Source organism: Cyanistes caeruleus, chromosome 12, assembly GCF_971803275.1.
Source record: "Cyanistes caeruleus chromosome 12, bCyaCae1.hap1.1, whole genome shotgun sequence".
Lineage (NCBI taxonomy): Eukaryota > Metazoa > Chordata > Aves > Passeriformes > Paridae > Cyanistes > Cyanistes caeruleus.
Window position 1 is genome coordinate 6,314,087 of NC_141712.1, and position 26,177 is coordinate 6,340,263.

The 26,177-nt window shown below is 40.2% G+C and overlaps 2 protein-coding genes and 1 long non-coding RNA gene across 23 annotated transcripts in view; 1 reads left to right on the forward strand and 2 right to left on the reverse strand.

Annotated features, from left to right (window-relative positions):
- DPY19L3 (dpy-19 like C-mannosyltransferase 3) overlaps positions 1–1,700 on the reverse strand; it is a 34,374-nt gene extending 32,674 nt beyond the window's left edge. For 3 of the 4 annotated variants that reach the window (XR_015275530.1, XR_015275531.1, XM_086848165.1), the window contains exons 1-2: positions 1,491–1,700; positions 279–421 (exon numbers count right to left, since the gene is read on the reverse strand). Coding sequence is in view for 2 of the 4 variants with exons in the window: in XM_086848165.1 (XP_086704291.1) it covers positions 279–381 (103 nt within the window). In the remaining 2 variants the exon portion in view is untranslated. Of the gene's footprint in view, positions 1–278; positions 422–1,211; positions 1,274–1,490 lie in introns of all 4 variants that reach the window. The other variant, XM_086848166.1, reaches the window with a different exon arrangement.
- LOC111934670 (uncharacterized) lies at positions 1,001–14,646 on the forward strand. Of its 5 annotated transcripts, none has more exons than XR_015275536.1 (5): positions 1,001–1,293; positions 2,427–2,570; positions 6,380–6,541; positions 9,043–9,163; positions 10,176–14,646. It is a non-coding gene; the product is annotated as an uncharacterized LOC111934670 (long non-coding RNA). The 5 variants fall into 5 exon arrangements; XR_015275534.1 differs by having other exon boundaries at positions 9,060–9,163; positions 12,140–14,646; XR_015275533.1 differs by lacking the exon at positions 2,427–2,570 and having other exon boundaries at positions 9,060–9,163; positions 12,140–14,646.
- Positions 5,325–25,601, reverse strand: ZNF507 (zinc finger protein 507). 14 transcript variants are annotated; one of them, XM_086848158.1, is made up of 7 exons: positions 25,493–25,601; positions 20,704–22,835; positions 19,492–19,594; positions 14,954–15,068; positions 12,601–12,705; positions 9,447–9,581; positions 5,325–9,319 (listed from the first exon to the last, which is right to left on the reverse strand). In XM_086848158.1, exons 2-7 carry the CDS (start codon positions 22,828–22,830, stop codon positions 8,956–8,958), a joined length of 2,949 nt encoding a protein of 982 aa, XP_086704284.1. In that variant the 5' UTR covers positions 22,831–22,835; positions 25,493–25,601; the 3' UTR covers positions 5,325–8,955. The 14 variants fall into 14 exon arrangements, with proteins under 14 accessions (XP_086704284.1, XP_023790602.2, XP_023790600.2 ...); XM_023934834.2 differs by having other exon boundaries at positions 14,954–15,071; positions 25,493–25,560; XM_023934832.2 differs by lacking the exon at positions 25,493–25,601 and adding an exon at positions 24,481–24,834 and having other exon boundaries at positions 14,954–15,071.
- Between the last annotated feature and the right edge of the window lie 576 nt (positions 25,602–26,177).

Below are 26,177 nucleotides of genomic sequence, written 5' to 3' on the forward strand. Positions count from 1 at the left end.
TTCAAGAACTTTGCATGGCTACACACAATCTGATAGTGTGTCACCAATAATAAATAGAAAAAGTTCTTCTCACCAGTTCAAATTAGGATTTAAAAACAGAGATAAGATTGACATGCAGCAATCTGCATGAGACCCTCTGTCTCATCCAATTCATTTTGGTGATATTAAAGAATGGAAATGCATTTGGCACATACTCATTGTTCTGAGCTGTGCTTAGGACAGATCAAAACAAAACACTACTAAAAAGCCATAATGTCACTTTGTTTTTCATTACTCACCAGGCGGAATTTTCCCATCAGGCTTCACGTTTGTCTCCTCTGAAGGCTGATCTTCAGCTGCTTCTGTGCCTTTTCCAACCCTTCTCTGTCTTACGGTTGTCATGATGTCAGTCACTTTAATTCATTATTCTTCAGCCTGACTCCTAAATGGACACACACAAGCAATGCATCTTCCTACCCAAACAGTCACTTGATAAGTGTATAAAATATGTGAAAATAAAACCACATCTCACTGACATCACAGACTTTGACTTCTAGAACTCTACTGCATATAACATCTATCTTAACAAAATGCAGCATTTTTCTTAAAATCTGTACCACCCACCAAATGAAAGTACAGAAAACATTGTCTTAGAATTACAAAGACTAACGTTCACCATTTTACATACTCTTGAACAGGTTTTCAGAATTATTCATTATTCTGACTGCCCACATTTTTTAGCCCTTGACTCAAAACACACACCAGGCTCCCCTTTTTAAAGAAGTCTGAGCTCTTCAAAGAAAAATTAGTTTTTTCAGCGTATTTTAGCTGGGCGTCTAAAATATGAATTTAAACGCTGTCTTTCAGGAAATCCCAAAAAAAGGGGTTCAAGAGATGCAGAAAACGATGCCAGAGAACACTTGTGTGACAAAAATCTAGAGGCAGCACTAAAGGAATACTCGATGTTTGACGCACGGTAGGATCTGAGAGCAGCACAAGAGGCAGAGCTCGGCCGGTCCGTGCCCGCCGGTGCCCCGGGCTCCGAGCGGCGCTCCCGGCGGGCACGGCCGCCTCACGCCCGGCACCGACCGCGGCACCCCGGCAGCAACAGCTGCTTGTGCTCCGCCGCTGGAGCCGTGCTGCTGCCGGCAGCGCTGCAGGGAGCACGCCTCAACCGCACAACTTTGTTTAGAGCTTTTGCAGCGGATTAGATTCGCCTCCTCCTCACACACCTGGGAAAACGCACGGGCAACTTCGCCAGCTTACGCTTCGGAAGAGCCGGTTTGCAGCACATCTGATAATGCATTAACAAAGGCAAGATGCTCATCCCCACCCCGCTCGGTGCCAGAGCTCCTGACGCGCCGCTGCCGCAGGTCCCAGCCCGGCCCCGGCGCCGCGGAGAGCCGGGCCCGGGGCAGGGCCGGGCCGGGGCAGGGCCGGGCCCGGGGCTCCCCGCGGCCTGCGCGGCCCCGCCGAGGCTGCCCCCGCCCGCCTCCCCCCGGCCCCGGTACCTGCGGGAGCTCCGCGGGCCGCGGCCGCTGCTGCGGGAGCCGCCCGGGCCCCGCCGCGGGCAGGGACGGGGGAAGGGAAGGGAAAGGGGAAGGGGCGGGCGCGGCGCCGGGTGCTCGGCCCTGCCGGGCGGAGACCGGGAGCCGGGGCGGGCACAGCCGCCCGTCACAGGCCCGGCCCCCCCGCCCCGGCTGCCTCTCCATCGCTGGGTTGAACGCCCCGAGGCGGGCGTGCGGCGGAAATCCGGCCCGGCGAGGCACAGCGGGGCTCGGAGCCGAACAGCCCTCGGTGGGAAAGCGGCTCTGGGACCCGGGAGCGCGGCTGAGGGTCCCGCTGTCCCGCCGGGCTGCAGCCGGCGGGGACGATGCTTTGCTAAAATAATGCCCTTGAATTTGTTTGTAGCGGGTTTTTTTTTAATGTATTTTAATGTATTTCTCACCCCCTTACGCCCCGACACAGTACCATATATGTGTGATTTTACAATTGAAATTAGAGCTGTGTTCTGCTCAACGCCTTATAAGCTCCATTGTATTTCTTGCTTAACTGCACCATAAACGTTTAAAGGGGGAAAAGACCTTTTGTAGCTGGAAGAGAACGGCAATACCAGACTTTGTTCTACTTAATGGGTACAACCCATCCCTGCGATAAGTCTTTATTGTAAGTTTTATTTGCACTATTTTTAGTAATTGTAGAAAAAAAACATGCCCCATGAAGCCATAACCAACAAACCGACTCCAGGTCCTATCACAGGAGGCTGATTTCCCAATAATCCATACAAATTCTGTGGAATTGTCGGGAAGAGAGTTCTTCGGGACAATATTTAGATTCTCCATCACAATTTTATAGTACAGCAATACTTCTACTTTTTTTTTTTTTTTTTTTTTTTTTCCTCTCATCCCACAACCTTGGTTCTTTTAAAAACTTACTGTTTTGAGCAGGAAGAGCCATGAAATTCATAGAAAGCATGCTCAGAGACACCAAGAAGAAAATTAAGTAGTAATTATCCTGGTCATTCTGAACTTCGAAGCCATTGACACTAGAAATTAGGAAATTTTTCAGTATCTTCTCTGCATGTTTATTTTGTAAGTATTTTTATAGAACCAACAGAATTATCTTACTTCATCTGATCAAGCCCTCCAAATAGTTAAACATTTCTACTGTAAGTCAGTTTACAGCCATATTTCTTTTGGTTTTGGGTTTGGTTTTTTTTTTTGAGCAATAAGGCAGGTCATACATTTGTGGGGAATGCTTAAAATAAGAAAAAATAAATATGTGCCTTACCATGGGTATTAAATTTACCTTCCTTTTATCACTGCTGCATCATAGATGTCATGTGTTGGTTGAAATGAACACAATGTATACATACAAGAAATTTTCCAGTGTAGATAAACACCTTGAGTGCGTGTAGGTTTTTGTGTAAAGCAGATAATGTACTTATATTTCTAAGAAAGGGAATGCTGTGGAAGGTATTTCCTGGAATAAAAGTTCTACTTATCCACTACTTGTAAAGAGGCCAATGCAAAGTAAATTCTACAAGAACAAGCAGTTACAGAAATGGTTTAGAAAACATAATCAGTGAAGAGCTTTAGAAATCCCTGAGAAGAAGGCAGTTGTGTTAATTCTCCTGTGTTTTATGACCCTGTGCATGGATGTAATGGATTTGGTATGTGATAAGTCACCGTGCTCAGCTAAAGTTTTTCGTTTCATGGGGAATGATTGCACAGGACCAGCAGTACAAATCTCAGTGACATTCCTGAAATACTAACACAACCTACACTGCAGAATAGCGTCATTAGAACTAAAAAGTTTCTGTAATATAAAAATGCTGCACAGCCTTACACAGATAATGTATCTAAATACTCAGCAATCACCTTCCTTCTGAAATACTAACACTTACTGTTCAAATTTCAAATAGCAAAAGATTAGACAGTAGGGGAAATAGAATATGTATTTCTCCTCAATTCTTTATATTTTAACAAGTCATTTCCTGTTGCAATAAGTGCTTAAATACAGCACTAGGAAAAAGATGGAGTTATTATTTCTCACTGAAACAATTTATTATTTAGGCAACATGTCTGTTGATAAAAATTTAATGTTTCAAGTTATGAGAATGCAGAAGAACTAAAGAGCTTCCAGATGGATATTAATATCTGAAAATTGTATTATAAAATGTAAATTAAAAGTCACCAAACTGTAGCTTGCAATCAGTAATACTGATGATTATATCATTACTGTAATGTTAGAATACTGTTGCAATGCTAGCTTCTTACTTGCCAAAATAACAAAAGGATATTTAACACTATTCTGTTTGCTCATTCTGTTCCAACTAGATCAAAGTAGCAGAGTGTTCATATGTTAGTAGCAAGTTACCCATAATCCAGCAAATGCCAGACGTCAACAAACCACTACAAACAGGAAATGGTTGGAAGAAACTTTAAATTCAGTTTATTTGCCTTTTCTCTTGGATTGTCCCACGCAGTACTGTAGAAAGAGCTACCAAGAACTAGAAAAGCAAGAGGACTCAAGTTCTGCCCCAGTAAATTTTAGAGTCTAAACCTGCAATGTTTTAAGTTGCTGTTCAGCAGCCTTGTGGTAGGTGGCAAACATGCCAAATTTCTCGGTTCTCACTTTTCTCAACTTTTAAAGCTTTTCAGGGTCCTGAAGTTTTTGCTTTTGGGCAAAAAAACTCCTTGGTTTTACCAATCATGAATTTCATTACCTAGCTAATCTTAGGCCAGTTCTAATGGTGTCTCTCTTCCTGAGTGGCTCTGTGTGACAGCTCTTCGAGCACGCCTCGAAGGGATGCAAAACAAAATCTCACTGCAGGTGCACCAGCTTTCTGCAGCAATTCCAACCATAAACACCTGCCAAAGATGGAGCACAGAGTGTTTGAATCCCACTGCTGTGTGGCTCTGGCTCCTTTTGTCCCAAATCCCCTCAGTGCTGCTCTATCCCAGCCAGCCCTGTGCCTGCTCCTATTTGTGATCACACATGACCAGGTTATTTATGGGGGGAAGAAACTTCTGATGAGGCTCTTGTGCTTTATTCAGTTGAAGTGAGGAAGGTGTTGTAGCCCAGTAAACAGGACAATACCTGGATGCCACATCCTAAGAGCTTTTTTCCCAACTTTTGCATTTGAGAAAATACGAAAAACCTGCATGACACAGCATTCTGTAGTGTTGCATCTAAACCCAGTAGTAGTTCCAGCTTTTATTTCAACATATTTGTCCCAGGGCCCTAATAATAACAAGAAAATTGCAAAAGATTGCCTGTTTATGTAATGTAAACCATGCTGATACCAGCAGTGGGTATCCTGGCCATACTCTCTCTTTTTTCCCCAGCAACACCAACTGACTTTATTTTATCTTGATAAAGATGGGAAGAAAAGCTCCAGCAAGGCCAAGAAATGTGCTGTATATTTAAAAATAGGTTCCAAGATATGTTTTCGCTTATGTGATGGAAAAGCAAAAGCCAATCACCTGAAAAAAAAGTTAAGGTTTTCACTCTTACTTAAATTAAGGAAAAAATTCCTTCTAGTTTCATTATGAATTTTGAATTTGTTGTTCTTTCCTTCAGCATGGTGCCACCCTAGCTGCATGCAGGCTTACAAATATTTTGACTTAATAGTTTCATATTTCTTCAAAAACCTTGTATTAGCAGTATTTAAACTAGTAATAACAACTAATACTAATAATTTCATGCAAGAGTAAGAAATGGCAGTAGAGTATTTCAAATACTTTTGACTCAAACAGATTTCCTTTTCTCTAAACACTGGTTCAGTGTTTGAATTTTCCATATTCATATTTCATAGAGGCAAAATAAAAGTGACTAAAGCATTTAACAAAAAAAGTTTATTACCAAAATACAATATTAAAGTCAATACGTGACAAACTCCTGTAAAGCAAAATAAATTATTCTACCATTGTACAGTATTCCAGAAGGTAGTTAAAGTAGTACTACAGACTTTGCTTCATCCTTCCAAAGAGTCGCCTATCAGGAACACAATCCTAGAGAGAGCTTAAGGCATGCAGCTTAATGTGCTGGATAACTTTATAAAACAAAACTCATCCTATTTGATAAGATACAGTATCAGAATTAACTGCAGTCTTTACATGTCAGTTTTCTAAATTTCTTTATACTTTGGCTATAAAAGCAGTGCCATAGTGTTACAATACCTTTTCTTAAAAAAATACATGTACCCATGTCCATGAATATCAAATGCAAATGTAAATTTCTATTAAATATATCTTAACAAATGTTACTTTGAGCACCAACTGTACATTGCTTCAAATGATTAAATAAGTGCTTATGAAAGAGGAAAATACAATAACTCAGACTGAATCCCACTCTATTTTTCCAGGTCAAGCATTAATCGGGAAGATGAAATATGCACCCATTTTTCAGTACAGCCATGTATGAATGAAGTTTGCTCTTTAGTGGAAGTACAGGCATTGCAAACAAAGCTGCAAGTTACAGTTTGTATCACAGAATAAAATCTAATTTAAACAAACAGCATGTGAATAGCTGATTACCTGGTAGTGCTGTGACTGAAGAGACAAAAATAGTTTAAAAGCTTAAAGGGGAAATTTGCAGTGTTAGTGACTTTGAAATGTGCTTAAAACCCCTTACAAAACATGCAACCAAGCCAGCCATACACTTTCAAAAGCAGATAACCTGAGAAACAATTTGCTTTCAGAAAAACTAAGTCTATAATTATTTCACATGCAGGACTTCTGACAAGTCCCTGGGAATTATGAGTAGGTAACTAATTGCAAGCAGCATGGAGACAGCTAAAAAAAGTAAATCTCTGTGCATATGGGAAAGAATTCTTTGTTGGCATTTGTCAGGACTGATAATGGTTTCTAGAGGCAAGTAGCTTTCTGTTTTACAGGAACACATGGTCAAAAGGAACAAAGCAACAAGATGGCAAAGAACAACTGTGAACAGACACACATCCTGCTTAGGAATCCTGTGACACTGATTCCTGGTGCACTGCACAGAACGCTGCAAGTGTGGCTTCCACACACACCAGAGCTCTTCATTATAATTCAAGGTTATTGGCTTTTAAAATTTTGGTTCACTGCCATCTCCTTTTTAGCTTGTGAATGCAAGTTTTTCCTTCTTTATCTGTCATTAGCTGAGCAACTTTAACATAATTACACAAAAGTAACAGTGTGGTAAATATTATTTCTGTGAATACTGATTGGTAGTTTAGCATTACTAGGGATCTCAATGTCCTTTAATTTTTCCAACAAATAGGATTTCTGAGTGTGAAAGTTGAGATACATTCCAGATGATGTAGTATTTTCACATTAATTCTATACTGAAGGTAAAATAGCAGTGTCAGTAAGACAATATGAATATCCCATTAAAAGTTCATTATCTTCACTGGAATTTGGGATTATGTAAATAAATAGTTTTTCAAATGTAAAATCCATCTGTAGGAATATGAAAAATAACTATTAACTGTAACATACGTATTTAAAGTATCTCAAAAATTCAGCACAAAAAATGCTTTGACCTTATCTCCTGACTGATTCTTCAAGTCAAACGTGTACTTTCTGCTATCTAATTTATAAACAAAATAATACCTATTTAACCCAAAAGAAGAAGTGAAATTGAGGAAATCTCTTGAAAACAAATATCAAATATATTTCAAGTCATAGTGCTTTTACCCTGGCCTCTACATTTTGTGCTGCTTTACGAAGCTGTGACTTCTGTTACTGTTTTCTTCTCCTGGTTGCCACTTCCAGGCAGTGCTAGCACAATACAGACACTCCATGTGCCAGCCTCTCACATTTACAGCTGCAGCTGATTTCTGCTGCCAGAAGGGTGTAAATAAAGGAACCAGAAACCCCTGTTTTCCTAAGAGTAAGGAACTTTGCAAGTATTGAGCTACTAAAAATCAGGTCACCGCATGCCCGTGTCAGCACTAGGCAAACTGTTGTTCAGCTGCCATTCATTAAAAGCAGGAATACATGCCTGAACTAGGAAGTTTAAACCTGGGCGCCAAAGGGCTTCTTTGGAAGTGATACTACACTTAAAGAATCTTTCAAGAAATTAAGTGGCCAACTTGATAACCTCAACAAAGTTTCCAGGTAATGAGCCAGTATAATAATATTCCACACTGATGTACAGGTGAGTATCTTCTACTGCCAACTGCTGTAACTGTAAAAGCAACAAACAGAAAACCCCCCACACTGTAATTTTAGAAGCTGAGGTTTTTAAAAGGATGAGATTTCTATGTGTTTCTTAGACAAAGTAATCTCTAATTCCCTTTATCAATCCATATTACAGCCTGTAGTAAATTTATTCTGTAAGTGACTGGATAGAGTTTTGGTGTAGGACAGTTTGCCATTTCTTTTTTTAAATATGATTTTCTACAGGAAGATTATCTTTCAGCTCATTATTTCTACAGTTACAGCTCTGACAGACAAGTGGGAAATTTGGCCAGCCAGTGGCATTTCAAAGATTGCCAAAGAAAGTAGGTGTCTCTGAAAATCCCAATTTGTGCTCACCTACATCTTTTGGAATCTACAAAGATTTAATCTACATCACTTTGTGGCAATTACTGTTAATATCTTGTTCTCATCAAAATCATTGCTCATCCATACTGCAAAGTAATCACCACAAATGGAAAGTAACATTATAAGCTTCTCTTTTTTTAAATAATTCACCTGAATGTGTTAAGAAAACCATGAAGAAACAACAGGTTATTGTTATAAAAAATAATCTGTTACACACTGTGAGTTGAAAAGATAGAAGTTTTGTAGTTAGGATCCAATCAAACAAATAGTTATTAACAAAATGCTTCTAGGCCCTTCACCTCCTGCTGCTCTAAATCAATGGAAAGTATGGCAGTCTGCTGTAAAATGACTTGGAAGTTTGTAAAGCCTTAAAATAGACTGAGAAATGGAACTCCTGCGTGTGCATACAACACACACGTGTTCTGGCCCACCTCCCCTCTCCCCACCTTCCAGAAGCCAGGCAGGGGGGTTGACCAGATCATACTGTAACAGTTTTGTCTAATCTGTTGCCAGATCATCTTTCAAAAAGAGGGTAAAAACCTTCTTTGCTGAATTACTCGGAAAACAACAAAGAGGGAGGAAGAAAAAAGCTTTTCAAGTGATTCAAAGCTTTCACACCTTTGGGTTTTAAAGTACTGTGCTAATCCATTATTACTGACTAGTACCTGACAGGAAAAGAAAAAAATCAACAATCCTACATTCTTGGCACCATATAAAGAAGTAACAGGTTAAAATGGATCATTCTATTCTCCACACCTTATATTTATCTCTTAAATGATTCATCGGTCCCTGGTTAAAACACTGTACTCCTACTGAAACAAGAACTCAGGATGTGAAATCAAGTTTTGCTTGCAATTCTTCTCTTTAGCAAGTTTCTCAGGCAAAAAATAACAAAGAAAATATTCACTCTAGGAAATGCTCTCTTAACTTACTGCTTCACCTAGTTTGTATTCTGAGCCGTGCTGTGGTCCTTGTTTAGAATGATGTTTATGATTTCACCCTCATGTTCTTTCATATGATCCAGCAGATTTTCTTTGTTGGTAGACTCAAAACCACAAATGCAGCAGCAGAAGAGAAGAACACAGTATTCTGTGCCAAGATGGGGTAGAGTGGAGTTCTTTTCTAAACTGCATGAGGTATTCATCAAGGTAGGTTTTTCATTTTCATCAGAACCTGAAATTTCATTTGTAGTCTGGTTAATTGGCTCTGTAAAAGACACCAAGTTGTCTGAACTTCCTAGTATAGGTACTGCACTTTCATCTGTGCCTTCTAATAAGGTTTTGTCAGTGAGCTGTCCTTGAAACCTGAAATAGTAATAAAAACCAAAACAAATATTAAAATACATAGCTGTTGCTTTTTGATAAGAACTTTATTTTGAGTCAGGGTGGGGTATTTGAAAGATAATAGGGCTTGACAGTAAATCAGACATACCTACTGCTTTGTGAAATTGCATCATTAATAGCCTTGTTCACTTGCTCATAGTTATAATTTTGGTCACTTGCATGTTTCCACATGTGGGACTTCAGGGATGGAGGATGGCTACATACATATCCACAGAGAGAACATCTGGGGGAAAAATGGAGAAGAAAAAAGAGAAACAATTAAAAGTTAAATTTTATTAGTCTAGTAATGGTTTAGTTCTTCCAAAAGGTTGAATAAGCAGAGAGATCCAGAGTGGACCTTCTTCTTAGTCCCCCTTTTCAGTTTCATAACTGGGTCATATTAGTTTGCAAAGCTTCATCCTGAAATGTAAGACTGTTTTTTTAGTGTCTGAGAACTTTTTAATCTATTTTTTTGTTTTTATTTTTGAACAACTGAACTGAAATCTTATCTGTTTGGCCTGATAAAACTGTTTAAACATTGCAGAAATGCAGTATTTCTGCTGAGTGCAGAAACATGGCATCTGGCAGGGAGCTCTCTCTGCCATTGCTCTGAACCAAGCAGGAACTGTGTAATTAGCACTAATTATGTCAACTGAACTAATGAAATCTTTCCCGGTATTAGTTTATTAAGGAGCACAGAGCTGTTGAAGTTGGAAGGGACCTCTTAAGATCACATAGTCCCATCCAGCCCCTCAAGCATGATCAATGGGTTGCTTAGTGTCAGATTCTGAATATATTCACAGATCAAGATTCAGACAGGTGATCATTTTTTCCACAGAATTTTCCACCAGCTCTGGGACCACAAGACAAAATTTTCTATTTCCCTGTAAAACACCATCTTCTGCAGTAAAGAACAAAACCCTGAAGAATAAATCCTATTTACAGGGAGATGCAGTGTATATTTATGGACAGAAATAACCCAAGACTGATCAAATGCTGTATAACCCTTTTCATGCAGGAATATACATCAGAGGAGGGTTTTTTAATGTGTTTTTTTAAGATGATAAATTAGTCACCTCAACATGAAGGAGATGAGTGGTACTGCATGACATCACTTCAGAGCAGGATGTCTTTTTGTCTTTTGGATAAAAAAGCTATTCTGCTCAGCTGCCTTCCACTTTGGAAGGCTTCAGTTCTCCAAATCCCATGGAAAAGATCAGAATCAATTGAAGGTGACCTTGTGCTAATAAATTATAACTAGGAATGCATCTCTGCATTCCCACGTGTTCCTGTGATGAGTCTGTTAAAATTACCACAGTGCAAGTCAGTTTTTGTAAATCTTTAAGACCTTTTCAGAAATGTAACCTGGAAACACAGGAATGCCTACATAAAACCATATTATACACTACAATTCAGTAAGGTTTTATGACTTTTCTTAATAACAGGAGGGTATAGTGCAAAAATGCCCTGAAAATAATCATACATAGGAAACTATTTCTGCTCAGCAGAAGATTGCAGAGAGCAGCAAAAATCCCCCAAGTTAGGTGAAAGCACAGTACATGACCTTGCTTATGCAGCAAGGTAATTTTGTCCTGCTGGGGAACAACAGGTGTGTCCTCCTAGTTCACTTTACTGATTTGGAATGTGGGGTCCTATTCATCTCTTTTCCTTCTCATTTACAGCCTTACAAAGAAAATACGTGCCTTCAAAGATAGGTGAATGTATTCTTAGATTTGGAATCTTAATATGTCTTATAAGGCTGTTAGAAAATATGTCATTAGATAAAAGGCAGACCTTGTAGTTCATTTATAGATAAAATTAGGCCATAATAATTTCTTTGTAAAGCACAAAGATCAACCAATAATTTTATTTAATGTGCCCACTAGTCTCCCCATCCATATGGTTTTCTGAGCCACTAACACTGCTTGGTCAGTGGTTTGGGAACACAATCAATGAAGTCACAGCCCAGTGCTTATTTTTAGACTCTTTTAAATATTCTCGTTTTTTGAAGCTCATTAATTTACTCAGGTGATTTACTAATAAAATTTACTTTGCTGAGAACAGTATCTTTTGAGTCAAATGCTGTTGACTATTTTGGCATACAGTTCAAATCATACACAGAAACTCCCAATAGCTTTTAGCATGCTGCACTGCACTTAATGATCATATACTTACATTATATGCAACAATTTCTCAGAGAAACAAAATTCTTTACCACTGGGTTTAGTAGCAGAAGTCTTTCAATTCCATAGTATGAACTGCCCTACTTGATTTGTGCTGAATTATTAAACTTCTCTGCTCAGGTATATTTTACATTGATATACTGGAGAAACAATTATCTTGCAGCTTTGGCTAGACTAATTCCTTGGGGATCAGGGACCAAAGTGTGGAGGTTTTCAGTAATCTGTGGTAATACCAAGAGCACTCAGTAATACTGTGGGAAGTATGACAGCTGAGCAAATAGAACTTAATGCTTCTAGGAACATTTTGGGGAAAAACACAGTGGAAGTACTTTTAAGTTATAGAAGCAGCTTTTCTTGAGAAGAAACCTCTATGTGAGTGTGCTTTATTTAGATTCTTCATATTGACTCCAAAATCTTCCACTAAGAAATATTCAAAATATTCCAAATTTTCTTTCCTTTCCCATCCCAATTTCTATTTTTTGTTGCAAATTAGTAGTAGATATAATTACACATATTTGTGCCAACTTTCTCATATCTGTATGAGAAACAACTTACACCTATGGACAGACCATAAGAGACACTCATCACTTAATGACTATTCATACTGAATCTTAACTAGGTGATGCCAACCTGGATTCCTACTGACATGTACATGCAAAGGCTGTACCTACACTGGGATATTAAACAAAGCCAGGGAACGTTCCTGGATGCTGGAATTTACCTGTCTATAATGTTAAATGGTAGAAACGCCATGGCATGGTTTTGACTCATACAATCTTCTGAACAATTCCAGGCATGCTTAGGTAATTAACACAGCCCAGAAACTACTTGCAATAGGCAGTTTGTGTGCAACCACTATATTCAGGGAAGCAAAAGTTGAACTCTGTCCCAGAGGGAAGTCATGGACACATTTAATCAGCCAGCAGAAGCATTGTCTGGGAATGCCATGGCAAATACCCCAAACAACCCTCTGGAACACAGAATGACCCTAGGAGGGAAGGTAAGAGAATCTGAACACTGCTTGAAGGTAACGAAACCCCCACTGCCAGAGCTTTTTGCCACATGAGCCCCGTTACATACTTGTACTGTTCCAAGAGCTGCACTGCCTGATGCTCCTGGGGGTGCCGCCTCATGTGGCACTTCAAGCTATTCATATTTGTGGTGGCGAAGTCACACACGCGACATCTGAAGAGACAACAACAAGTGAACTAATCTGACAATTCACTGCTGACACTGTTCCAAACCCCAACAGCTATGAGAATGCAAAGGTACCTAGAAAGACTACAGCTGAGGACTAACAATATTTCCAGAACTCCAAGTTATGATGTTGGGTGGCTGCTGGGCACTGAGAATCTTCTGCAGCCCAAAAAAGCCTCCACCTTTCAGCAAGCATCACTAGGCATACAGATTGTTCCTGAAATCTCTCTCGTGCCCCTCTCCTGATGTGGGTAAGCATCACTAAGTGCAAGGGAAGTGAGGATGCAGGTGGCTGGGTGCAGCCTTTCCAAAGGCACCATGTGACCCCCTAAGAGCTGCAGGGGAGAAAATGTGCTCTACTTAATGCACCAGCAATGTTCTCGTGACATTGTAAAAGCCAAACCAGTAATAAAACACCAAGTTCTAAACCTTTATTGCTGAAAAATAAGTCAGTGACAAGATTAACATATTCAGATTTAAGTGCCCTAAGCATGTCACATCATGTCATTCAAATTTTTATTTCTGTTTACTTCTGTCACAATATTTTTGTATAAAACCAATACATAAAGCAGTCTAAATCCATGGATTTAGATCCCAAAGTATTACACAAACTCCTTGTTATTCATAAATATCAATATACTACCACACAGCTTTCCTGTATCTACCATATTAAAACAGAAACCATCAAGCTCAGCTAAAGCTCTTATGTATTTGTTTGAACTTTAGGTGTTTCTTTTTTGTTTTTTTAATAGTAAAATATCCAGTTATGACGTCTGGTTTACAGAGTGTGAAACAGTTTGAGACTGCGGGATATTCAGCCTGAGAATACTCACTGTATGTTTGAAAGGATTTAATTGTGTAGTATTAAAACCCAGAACATATCAAATCTACAAAAACATATCATTTAAGGCCCTACAGCTTGGTTTCCAGCAAGTTTTGTCAAACAAATTATAACATATGTTTACAGCTCTCAAAATGGCAGCAATATAGTAAGTTGCTGTTTGATACTATGGAAGGTTTGAGGAATTCATGTTTCAGAAGAAGAAATACCATAAATACTGGATCATTATGGTTTTCAGGCTTAAGAATCCTGCCAGGTTTTCAGATTTGTTGAAGGAGTTTATGAAAAAATAATAAGAGAAGCAAGGCAGATGGGTTGGTTTGTATTTAGTATGCAGCAGTCTCTATCACCAGTGGAAAATTTCCAAGGGCTCCTAAATCAAAACAGGCTGCTAACACCAATTTGAAAACTACCATGTACAAGACTACAGTAGCTGCTGCTCCTACCTCACTAAGTAATAAATAATGGTAATAGTGAAGGTTCTGAGGAGAAAACAATCTATTTGTATTCCACACTTGCTCTCTGAGTAAACATCTTGTGAATTTTTGCCAGTGTTATGGGATATTATAATGCACAAATCAAAATACAACATGTCTTCAGCATTTGTTTATCCAAAAGAGAAAGTCCCTGGCTTAGCTCAGCATTTCAAGGTGTTGAGTTTCCAGAATTTACATTAAAGGTAGAAGTTTACATTAAAGACCAGCTCAAAAAATCTACTGACTCAGATCTGTTTTCTAGCCACTAGAGAGGGACAGAGATCCACACTGAATGAGCACAGATTGAATTTGGGGGAATTTATGCAGCAACCAATAGGAAAACGCAGGATTTATTTTTTTGCTGGGGACCTCAGCTGTAGTATTACATGTGATTTTAGATACCCAAGTTCTTGTATAAATCCATATGATACCCTTGTAGAAAACTTATAAAATATGATCCTAAGTGAGTATGTTACTATTGTTAGAAGCCAGTGAAAAAGATGAGGCACTTGGTGACAAGGGCAGAATTTTTCCCCCCTCTGTAGCAGCTGATGTATAAAGCAATAATATGACAATGTAGAACATTTTGCAATAAAGCAAATCCAAAATGAAGTTAGGTGTGCAAGGGTTTTGAGAAATTTATTATTGCTGTTGGCCAAAGTCCAGTATTATAACATAATTATCTTCCTGTCCACATATGAATGCTTCAAACTGAAAACAAGCAGCAGACTGCCACAGCAAAAGATGCATTCTGGAAAAATTAGAAAATCTTAATTACATAGTTTGAGTCAGCCAGCAAGTGTGGCTCCTTCAGTAATTTGCAGCAAAATAATGTAATTGCAGTTCTTTACCACCACCTTTCCCAAGTGCATGAGCAGTTCAGTGACCCTGCCAGGGTAAGGCGGGCCCAGGCACTCACCTGTATGGCTTATCCGAGTTATGAATCCGGCGGTGATTCCGGACACCGACGTAGGTTGTGCTTGTGTAGTCACAGACATCACACCTGAACAGCTTCTGCACTGAAGACTTGTTTCCTACTGAAACAAAATCCATTCTTTTAGAGAGTTGCAATCAGCACTGTAAGGAATTATCAGATTATAATTTCATCACAACTGAATTGTGAAACATAAATTAACATTTTAAAGTAATAGTTTTGAATGTTGATAAATATTTCATACTTTTAAAGTATTAAACAGGCAACAGACAGAGGTAATAAAGGTATGGTTTATTTTACCATACGGTTCTGCACTTGCCCTGCCATTTACAGGAATTATTAAAATTTTAGGAAAACACATTCGTTTTCTCTATGTGGACACTTCCTTTCTCCCTGCAGTTGGGTAAAATCCTGTGTTGCAGCAAAAGGTGATAAAATGTGGGACTGCTGAACCCAGCAGTTTCACTGCTTTGCAGAATGCATCAAATCAAAGGAAAAGACAGGAATTGAGAATGGATGAGTTTCAAACTGGCAAACATAGGAAAGAAAAACAAAAGACATCCCGAAGCTCCTAAATCCTCTTTATCATCCACCATTCACTCACACATTCGGAAAGACATGAGAGGAGAAAAAAAACCAGATATTGACCAGATGTCTTAATAAATAATCTGGAACTTATCCAAATTACTAAAAAGCAACTGTAACAAAAGTAATTTTTTCCTTCCAGAATTCAAAAGACTCTTGAAAAATTAATGGTTGCAGAGACAAAGGCTAATGACTCCTGAAACACAGGAAAATGTGTGCTCACAAGTGCAAAGTTGGAATATTTTTGAGATAGAAGTGTGTACACTTTAACAGCCCTGTCCCTATTCCCTTACTGAATAATGGGATTGATTTGGGTTAAGATATTAACATTTGGGAAGAGGAATGGCATTTTTCATGCAGATAATTTTCCCACTCCAGCCTATCATGCTGTACCTCATGCGCTCTTTTTTTAGGCTGAACTTTCTTATTATCAAAACAATTAAGAGTCATGATGGCAAAACTCTTTTAAGGAGACATTTCTTTTTCCACAGGCAGGCACTGCATTATGCCAAAAAGGGTTCTAGATGTGTTATTCTGATGGATACAGTCACACAGCTAAGTTCAACAGTAAGGAAAAATTAAAGTTAATTAAACTTTCACTCCAAAATTTAGCACTTTTGGTTCAAGATGCAAAGTAACTAGGAAAGGCTGATAACCCCAGATGGTTATTGTGAAGAATATATAGTATATCATATAAAATAAAATAGCAGTCTGAATGCAAAGACAGTGAAATAAAATTGGAATACTGTGTGTACCAAGATAACCAAAAATACATTCCCTATATTTCATTTTAAAACATGACACAGTGCTCACTCTTTAGCATTCTTATAAGAAATAATATGGAAGTATTATACAACAAGCACTCTTTGCAAGTCAACCTTAAAGCAAAATGTATTGGAATTTTTCCTACAATATGCTCATAGAGTATAATTTATTAGTTTTGTTTTTCCTGTAATGTAAAAATTATCAAAACAATCCTAATTATTTACTTGAAGACTTTGGAATTTATATTTCTGCATTATTCTTTTATGTTTATAAAACATTCATGTAGGAGAGCTTAAGTGGATCAAGGACACCCACTGGGCTGCAGATCCATGGGAGAGCAGGGGCTGTGCTCTGCTCCAAGGGGTTCTCCATCTTAAGTTCTGCAGCTTTAGAATAAACTGCTTCCAAATCTATTTTCTGTTATGAATTTGGTATTTCAGTGGGCAGGCAGTTTAAAACCAACAGTATCTAATGAGATTTTTAAAGCATTATGCAAACATACTAGCTACAGAATAGTTTTAAGAGGCTCACACCCAGCAGCACACACTTAGGAGCAATTATTTATACCAATCACTACTTTATATTTATTCCTTCCATAAAATGCACATAAATTATAATACATCATATAATCTCTTGCTGTTGCAAAATAGCACTTGTGTCCCTCACCCCCTCCCACTGGCTTATTTCTTGTGGGTTTGGGGCCTGTTTTGCTTTCTGGATGGAAAATATCAGGTCTCCTACAAGTGAATATGGAAATGACAGATCTTTGTTGCAGCAGCAGTAACAGGTGCTCCTGTAATACTACTTATTACCCTATTCCTTCATTATTAGACATTTACAATCTGATCATATCCAGTGTCATAATGCTCCTTTTAATTTATTGTAGAACCATGATGAATAAAGAGACTTTTAGGACTAACTATTTCATAAACAAGAAATGAAACTGTTCCAGCTCAGGCATCTTTCACATAAACAGATGCTATGCCATAAACTTCTTTGTTTTGTGTTGTTTTATAGGGATGACATCTGTTTGACAAGAGATTGCTGTACTGCAGTGGTGCTGCAATTTGATTATAAATTGGTTCTGAAATAATTTAAGCATTGCACAGTATGAGTTAATAAAAGTTTAAAAGGAGAACTGTTTTCATTCAAGCCACATTACTAAATTTCATGTGGGGTAAACAATCAATTAAAGTGCATGGCTGGAACAGATATAAGATAATAATGAGAAAAAATATTTATAAAAGCATCTATAAATTAATTGAAAGCAGGCAGATTTCTTGAACAGGGACTTCCTTTTCATGGAAGGGGATATTACAAGATCAGGATGTAAACTGTAAAACAACCTCATTAAACATACTAATTTCAAAAGCAAGTAGGACTACTGATTTTCACATTACCAGGACTTGCTCAAACAGTAGTGTTTCTCCAAACCTGACATATTTCAGGCATTGCAAGGTGGTTATTCCTGTATCACGACATCTTTAGCAACACTGGTTTACAGCAAACAAAACACTGTCTGAAGCAATAGTCCAAGCTGTGGTTGTAGATATTTGTTAACTTGCTAAACCAACAATGTTTCATTTCCTATCACTTCCATTAAAACATTTATGCTATCTCTTCTGCAGAAACCCCCACCATGCAATAGGAAACATTCCCACTTCCAGCAGACCCTGCCTGGCTTTGAAGAGCTCTCTCAGGCTTAGATCCTGGGGATGTACTGAGCACTACGGATCAGTTACCTGAATTTAAATGCCTTCTGCATTGATGAGAGCAAAAAGGAGCTGGGAAGGGTCATTCTACCTGAGGCTGATAATGTAATTAACTTTTAACTTGCGTACTGAAAGCCAGAAAAGGAGGCAGTGTGAGCTAAGAGAGCAGAAGCCAAAGTTGGGAACTCATTCTGTTCTGATATGTACCAAGCTGTTTTGGGCAAATCATTGCCCATCCACCCTGGCTCATGCTGGTCAGTGCCTTTTTCACAAGAAAATGCATCCATTTTAACAACTTTTGCACTCACTGAGCAGCTGTAGAGGAAAGAGTAGAACCCAGAAATTTCCACTGCAACCTAAGTGCTATTAGAGTGCACATTTTGCTGTCTAAACAAACGAGAGAGCACAGTTAGGACAGAAAAGAGCTTTGTGTACAAAATGGAAATACTTCAGCTCACATTTGTTCAGAGACCATCTAATTACTAGTATTTATCCATAATGCTCTAAAATTGCAAAATGCTAATAATTATAGTGTTGCCTTCAAAACAAAAATGCTATAAATATTTTCAGTAGCTGTAGCTCACCAGAAAAGAGGATGCATTCACACTGCAGTGATACACAGTGGCTCTCCAGGACACACGTTTTCTCCTAAACCTCAGAATTTGGTTATTTTTCCCCTTATTTGATTACCTTTATGCATCAGGGGTTTGTTTGGTTTGTTTTTGTTTTGCTCTTTTGTTGCTGTTTATGTTTTCCAAACAAACACTATTAAATTAGAAGCAGATACACAGTTAAACAAACACAAGGCTCTAAGCAACCTGGTCTAGTGGGAGCTCTCCCTGCCTATTGCAGGGCTTGGAAAGAGAGGAGCTTTTAAGACCCTTCCAGCCCAAACCATTCTATGTCTCCATGAAAATGCATACCTACTGTTACCCTGGCAACTACTACAGATACAGGTTGCATATTTAGAATGCCTTACATTTGCCTCGCTAGGGCTAAAATAAATGACTCATTGTGGACATTACCATAATTAAACAGAAATTTCTAAACTCAGAAGGGATAGCATTGTATGCATATGCTGACAGCAAACTACATTACCATGGTGACTTTCAAAAAAAGGCTTTCTTTTGTTTAGGTCATTTGGAAAATAATGTAGCTGCTGAAGGAAGGGAAAAAAAAAGATTTTCATCTTAAAAATCCAGACTAATATTGCATATCAGTTGTTTTTCACAAGAAGAAATGCAGGGTTTAATTACTGGGGCTAAAAATATATCACCTACCAATAAATGCCACCTCAAGACTAACTGTGGTAAATTTTGCCCTCTGGAAAGAACATACATTTAAGGTTATGAACAAGCATGAAAACATTTCAGCACAAGAGATCTTAAAACCAGTTACACAAATAAACAAGTAATGTTATGAGTGACTTTTTGTAATTTCAAGTGTAAATATAAACAGTACCTTCTCTTTCATCTTCATTGGAAACTATTAGTTTGTTAGCTGTAGCTGTAGTGAAGAGATCTGGAAGACTGTGTTGTTCTCTTTCATGATTTCGCAGCTGGCTCTGAAAAAACAGTTCCTAAGGTTTAAATATACACTACAAACATGCAGTGATCACTTGGAATATTGCAAGCATCTGTGACATTGTAACTCAAGCTTTAATGACAACTGATATGGAAATGTATGTTAACATATATACAGATTATCCCTTAGGTAATTTCACGACAAACAAAACAAGTAAATATCATGAATTAGTAACATTGACTGATGACAGTGACTCAGAGGATCCTATGATTTGTGTTTGTTTAGAAAACAGATTTTCTTTTTCCCCATTCCCACAGACAAGTGGCCACAGTTCTTCCTCAAAAATTATTGTATTCCAGAAGCAGTATTAGATTAGAGGCCTGTGTGAAAATTAACTCAATTTTCTTAGACTTAAGAATACACCAGTCCTGCTTCTACTAGCTTAGGGAAGAGAGAAGAAAGAGCCTTCTGCTACCCTACCTGTCTATTTCTTCAAACTGGGACTAAATGACAGTAAATATGGGAAGATTTGCATGAGCATTGCCTCCAAGAGGTTCAGCTATACAGCTGGGTACTGATGCAATCTGTTCTATATTCCTGAGTACATAGGAAGTCGCTCACTAATGCTTTAAATAGCAATTAGGAAAATGGCAGAGTGTATTATTCTGCTCTGCTATGTAATCTTTCAAATCTAAGTTCTACAGAACATCCAGAGCAACACAACAGTGGAAAAAAGAAAAAATATTCTGCTTCTATCTGTCTTATGTTACCCCCAACTGCCACACTCACAACAAGAAGGCATATTTGAGAATTCTTTTAAAATTTCAGCTATTAAGTTCTTTGATGTTTCCATTTCTTCCTGCAGTTGCTATGTGTGGGCAGACAAACAACACAATATTATTATATCTGTAAGATAATTCTCAGGAAAGAAGTTATGCGAGGAAGCAAGGTTATTTCAGTGGGTAAAGCAGAATAATTACAGTTGAACTGGATATTCAGCACATGCTGCTGGCAATAATCCCTAACGGTAATTACAAGGAAGCCAGGATATCAGACTGAATTAAGTTAGAAAGAGGGATCACCAGTTATTAAAAAAGCAGCAAAATAGGTTATTTAGCGATTCTAGGCAGGCACGGGGAGGAGCTTTACCTTGTAGTGGAAGGACTCCTCGCACTGCTTGCACTGGTACATGCGAGCTTTGCAGTGGTTGATCATGTGGCTCTCCAGGCCCTTGCTGTCGCTGGCGATGTGCTCGCAGATGGGGCACTGGTAGGGCTGGCGCTGGCGGTGCACCCGCAGGTGCTGCTTGATGTAGCCCTTGTTGCCGCTGCTGTAGTGGCACAGGCGGCAGCGGTACGGCCGCTCGGCGCTGGGGATGAACTCCACCAGGTTACTCCCAGCCACGGCGGCGGCGCCGGCAGTCTGGCACTGGGCGTTGTCCTGTAATTCTTTCAGGATGTCATCGTCAGAAGCATTCTGGTCTGTCCTCTCCTTCAGCTTTTCAATGACAGTGAGCAGTGACATACTGATGCCCATTTTAATTGGTGTTTCGGACAACTCCGGTCTTTCTTTCTTTATCTCAACTATTGCACATTCACTTTGGTTTAAGCCACTGAGGTCCTCTGAAGGATCCTTAAGTGAGGACACCACTTTAGAATGAGCCATGCATGGGCCATCAGCTCCTCCCTGTCCTGCACCTGCATCCACAGCATCTTCTCCAGTCAGGGCCCTGAGGCTGGACGGTGTCAATTCTGCAGCTCTAATTGGCATCGTAACAAGAGCTTCTGCTGCTAAGGAGTGCAGTCTCAAAGACTCTGAATTTGTCCTCCTTCGTGCAGGAGGCACATTTTCATCAGCTGTTACATTTTTATTAGCACTTAATTCGTTATCTTTCTTCTCGGTGTTATTCCATTCTATTATTACTTCTTGAATTGTGTCTGAATGATAAACTTCATCAGGTTCTTCACAGGTAACAGAGGACTCCTCTGAGATCAATTTTTTTTCTGTTTCAATGTCAGTGTTCATTAAGAATGGCTTTTGTAAAACACTTTCTTCAGCACCTGGCAAACGCTCTACTATGACATTAACGTGACCCTTTTTATTTGGACTACAACTGATAATTTTCTGTGCTGATGACAGCAGGCTGTCAGTTATCATATTGTCTGGTTCTGTATCTGATACAGTCTCCTCTACAACCTCTGTAGTAGGAGAATGCACCACAGACTCACTTAATATCTCTTCCTCTTTCACATTTGACCCTACGGGCGATTTACACGACAGTTGCTCAGAATTGCAAATCTGAAGTTGAAGAGAAGGCTCGCTATGGATATCAAATTCGCTGTTTTCCAAAGAAAGGACAACAGTATCCACACTATGAGGTGGGTGAGTTACAACTGTCTCTGACAAGCTGGTGGTTTCATTTTCTTCCTCAAAGATGGGGTAGGAGCAATCAACCTCCCCGGCATGTTTCCAAGCATGTGTTTTCAACATCCTCTGCTGACCACAGGTGTACCTGCAAATTAAACACCTGTACATGCCATACTGCTCGTAGGTGTACCATTTCCTCCTACCCATTTCAGGCACAGGAGCAGACTGAGTTGTATCCTTACATTCCAGATTTCCTGTCTGATCAGTCCCTGATTTGATACTTCCTTCCACTGGCCCTTGCAGAAATGAACTTGTGACATTGACACACTGCTGCACTTTTGTTTGGATGCTGTTTTTCCCACCATTTTCGTGGTGATTTTGGAAGTGGGATTCAAGTTCTTCTTGGCTTTTGGAGGCAAAATGACATTCTGAGCACATTAATATCACCTCATTTTTCTGCCCATGTTGTTTTATATGTTCTTGTAGAGTTAAGAGCGAAGGCGATAAAAACTTACAGAGACCACACTGGTAGCACGTCACCTTTTTTTTGCTCTGTGGAAGACATTCAGTCACAAAATAATCTGTTTGTAACTCTTCAGTCTTTTTAGTAGCAATCACCGAGAGCTCGATTGCTTTAGCCGGGATTTCACAAAGCTCGTCCGCGTCCAAGGACTGTGCAGATGAATCGGCATGGGAACGTTTCTTCCCTATTAAAAGGCATCTTTGTGACTTCTCACTTTCAACTATTTTGCTCAGCTTCTGGATAACGTGGATCAGGGGGTCAGTTTTACATTTTCTCTGGTCTTCACTGCTCTGCAGTGTTGGGCCAATGACTGTTTCAGAAATCAGCACAGCCTCCTGCTCCCCAATATTTGGCATCAATACTGCAATGCTGCTTCCTTCTTCCATAATATCTAGGAGAATAGGGGTTATAAAAACCAAAGATTTATACCTGCACAATAATGAAAATACAGCCCAGTACTATTTACATTTCTCTCTCTACCAAACACAGAATCCCAATTCCACTAACCTAATAAAAATTTTCAGAATGGCTATGGAAACAGCCAAAGATACTGGGGACATTTAGTGGATATTGTAGATGTTATTCAATACATCTGGAGAGAATAATTCCATGAGAGCCTCCAAGTTGTACAAGGGCAAGACAAGTATTTTTCAAGTGTAAGCTGAAGAACAGTGTTACAGCTATTCTCTTTTTCTTTACAAGTGCTACACATTTGAATGCTAAACATGAAAATACCAATTAACAGTAACTGGCATATTGATGTTTAAAAGCACGGTATGATATGAAAATATATTCCTAATGTACTTTGATGCATTGATGCTTATAAAGCAAATGACAATTTCCAACAATGTAATTTACAAAAATAAGCAGCTTTTTTCCCTGAAATGTTAGAAGAAAGTAATTCTGGCATTAACTTGCATTAGTCATTTCACTATGACTATTTTAAAAACCATTCAAATGTCAAATCATACTTCTCATTATAAATGTTGTTTTCTAATAAACTTACTGATTGCACCTGTTTCTACAATTTCTTAATTGTAGGGAAAATCAAGGGGTACTAAAGTTATAAAGAGCAATTATTTTCTGTTTTGAGGGAAAGCTACAGGCAGTCACTATTTCCAATTACCCCTCCTTTAAAAATATGAAACCATAAACCACAGGCAATAATGTGATAGTGCTGGAGGTCAAATTAGAAGCCAGTATACAAAAATTTACATGAAAACATACCTTGTGATGTGAGCAGAGCTGTGGGGTAGGGGGTGAAGGAGCTGGACAAAAGGTTTTACAGATAAATTTACTTCTTAAAAAATATCTAGAAATAACCTATTCAAGTGCCACTACATATACACGCATATATTTTATGCAAAGTTTTTATATACTACGTATAAAACTGAGAAACTAAAGAGATGACAGATATTTACCAGTTATCCTTGAAAAATTAGGCCAAGTTAATTCATGTGGATTTTTAAACTTTTTTTTGCAAGAATAATAGAGACCAAAAAAGAATTTCTAGAACTGGTCCTAAAAATCCACAAAATCCGGTCACTTCTACTTACGGATTTAGTGTACAGCATTACAATGCAAAGACATATGAGAGCAGGGTCTGTGGTACCTCTTTCCCACTACAGAAAAATTCTGGGCAGAACTACTCAAATTACCTTCATCTGCCATTCAGCTTACAATTCATGTTATCCTCAGAGCTATCCATATAAGCAATGTTAATTTTTTAGTATCATCTGCACCTCATGTTAAATATTTCAAGTTGAAAACTATTGTTTGAAAGCCACCCTATTTTGCTTATATAAAAACACTTTTGTGTTCATTTCATACTGTCTGTAACTTGTTTCTAAACCACAATGAAAAGCGAACAAACCTGCTTTTTCCCCTGCAAGCAGATTTAATGAAACGCTCAAAGGAGTAATGACTACTTGAAATATTTTCAATTTGAAGATGGGGAAAATTGGTGCTACCTTAAATTACCCTTCATACTTTTAAAACTTTGTAAGTAATACTAAAGAGGCAAATATTTTCCTTACCTGAAAGCAGCATAAAAACTAAGAGGAAAAATCCTTGACAAAAGATCATAAAATAAATATGCTGCCACATCCTGTTGCTATGTCAAAAGGTAAACAGAGGGATTACCTTCAGCTGTATTGATTTGGGATGCTTGGAGCTGATCCCTGCTACGTAACTATGGTATAGATGAGTTATGTTAGTTACTCTTTGCTTCGAGTTTAATGCTCACTGTTGCAAACTTTGATTTTTAGAGAGATGGTAAGAACTGTACACAAATTATCACAGAATAAGCTGGAAGGCACCCACAAGGACCATCGAGTCCTGCTCCTGTGCCTGCACAGGACCATCCCCAAGGGTTACACGTGCTGGAGAGCGCTGTCCGAGCGACCTACACAGTAATTACAGTCCAGTGTGTGGGGCCGCCAAAGGACGCGAGGAAAACGCCTCCGAGCCGCCCATTCCAGCCGCGACCAACACCCGCCGGAGCAGCGCGGCCAGGCAGGGCGGCACGCCCGCAGGGCAGGGAAAGCCAGCCACGCTCGGCACAGCCCGGCTCGCACAGGGCGGTGTGACGGTACCGCGGCACCGAGGGCAGGGCAGCCCCCGGGCCGGACACTCTCCCGCGGGATGGCCCGAGCCCCCGCCCCGCTCCGCTCCGCGCCCGCAGGTGCCGCCGGCGCGGCCCCGGCAGCGCTCCGGCCGCGGGGCAGCGGCGCCGCTGCAGCCGAGAGCGGCGAGGAGCTGGCCCGCGGGGGTGGCGAGGCGGTGAGGAGGGAAAGGGAGGAGAAGGGAGGGAATGGAGGCAGCCCCGGGCCCGGGAAGGCTCCGCCGGGAGCCGCTGCCGCCCGCGGCTCCGCACATGGGCTGCGGCGCGTCCTCCCGGGGCCGGCCTGCCGCCGCTCCTATAGCTCTGCCTGGCACCCGCCCACCCGCCGCTACCCGCCCGCCGCCGCCGCTGCTGCCCGCTGCCCCCGGGCCGTCCCGCCCGGCTGTGTGCCGGGAATAACGGAGAAAAAGCCCGGTTATCCTCACCTCCGGCCACCGCTTCAAGATGGCGACGATGGAGCCCGTGTCACGTGATACGCGGGCCCGGGTCAGGTGACCGGCGGGGGGCGCTGCCGCCGCGTCAGCGCCGCCTCCCGTTGCCATGGAGACCGGGAGGGCCAGGGGGCACGGACAGGAGAGAGAGTGGGTGTGAGTGAATGTGAATGAGTGCGCCCGTGAGTGTGAGTGAGTGTGCCCGTGGCCGTGTGTGCCAGTGCCGGGTGACACGGTACAGTGCCAGCGGGGCAATGGCGTGTCCCTGCTCAGGCTGGCGGCCGCAGCCGCTCTGCTGATGGCTCCCGGCCTTTGTCAGCACCTCAGTGTTCCCATGGCCGGGGCCCAGCCTGGAGCACCGCGCGCTCCAGAATCGCAGGGTGTCCCGAAAGGAGCTTTTTCCAGCACGCTTTTCGGTTGTGGACACCTGTAGTTAACAACAACCTCCTCGTTTTGGGTCTAAAGCTGTCACGAAGGTTTAGCGCTTTTAAGTGGGCAGAAATTCAGAGTTTTACGTGCACAATACTTGTCAGGGGCTACCTTGGGAGCCACATACCAGGACTGTTACATGTTTCATATTCTATATTTCATATAGACTGAGAAGTCAGCGGAATCATGAGCTTCAATAGTGATTTCAAAAGTGGCTGGCTGATGGCAAATAAAATCCAGTCTTCATTTC

What these genes read in the sequence shown, in the direction of transcription:
- ZNF507 (XM_023934832.2), bottom strand. Translation starts at nt 24,550, where the DNA reads ATGTGGCAGCATATTTATTTTATGATCTTTTGTCAAGGATTTTTCCTC. An exon ending in AGTTTTTATGCTGCTTTCAG is followed by an intron (nt 22,836 to 24,480) that starts GTAAGGAAAATA and finishes CTATTCTCCTAG; the next exon opens with ATATTATGGAAGAAGGAAGC. An exon ending in CAATGAAGATGAAAGAGAAG is followed by an intron (nt 15,072 to 19,491) that starts GTACTGTTTATA and finishes ATTTTGTTTCAG; the next exon opens with TAGGAAACAAGTCTTCAGTG.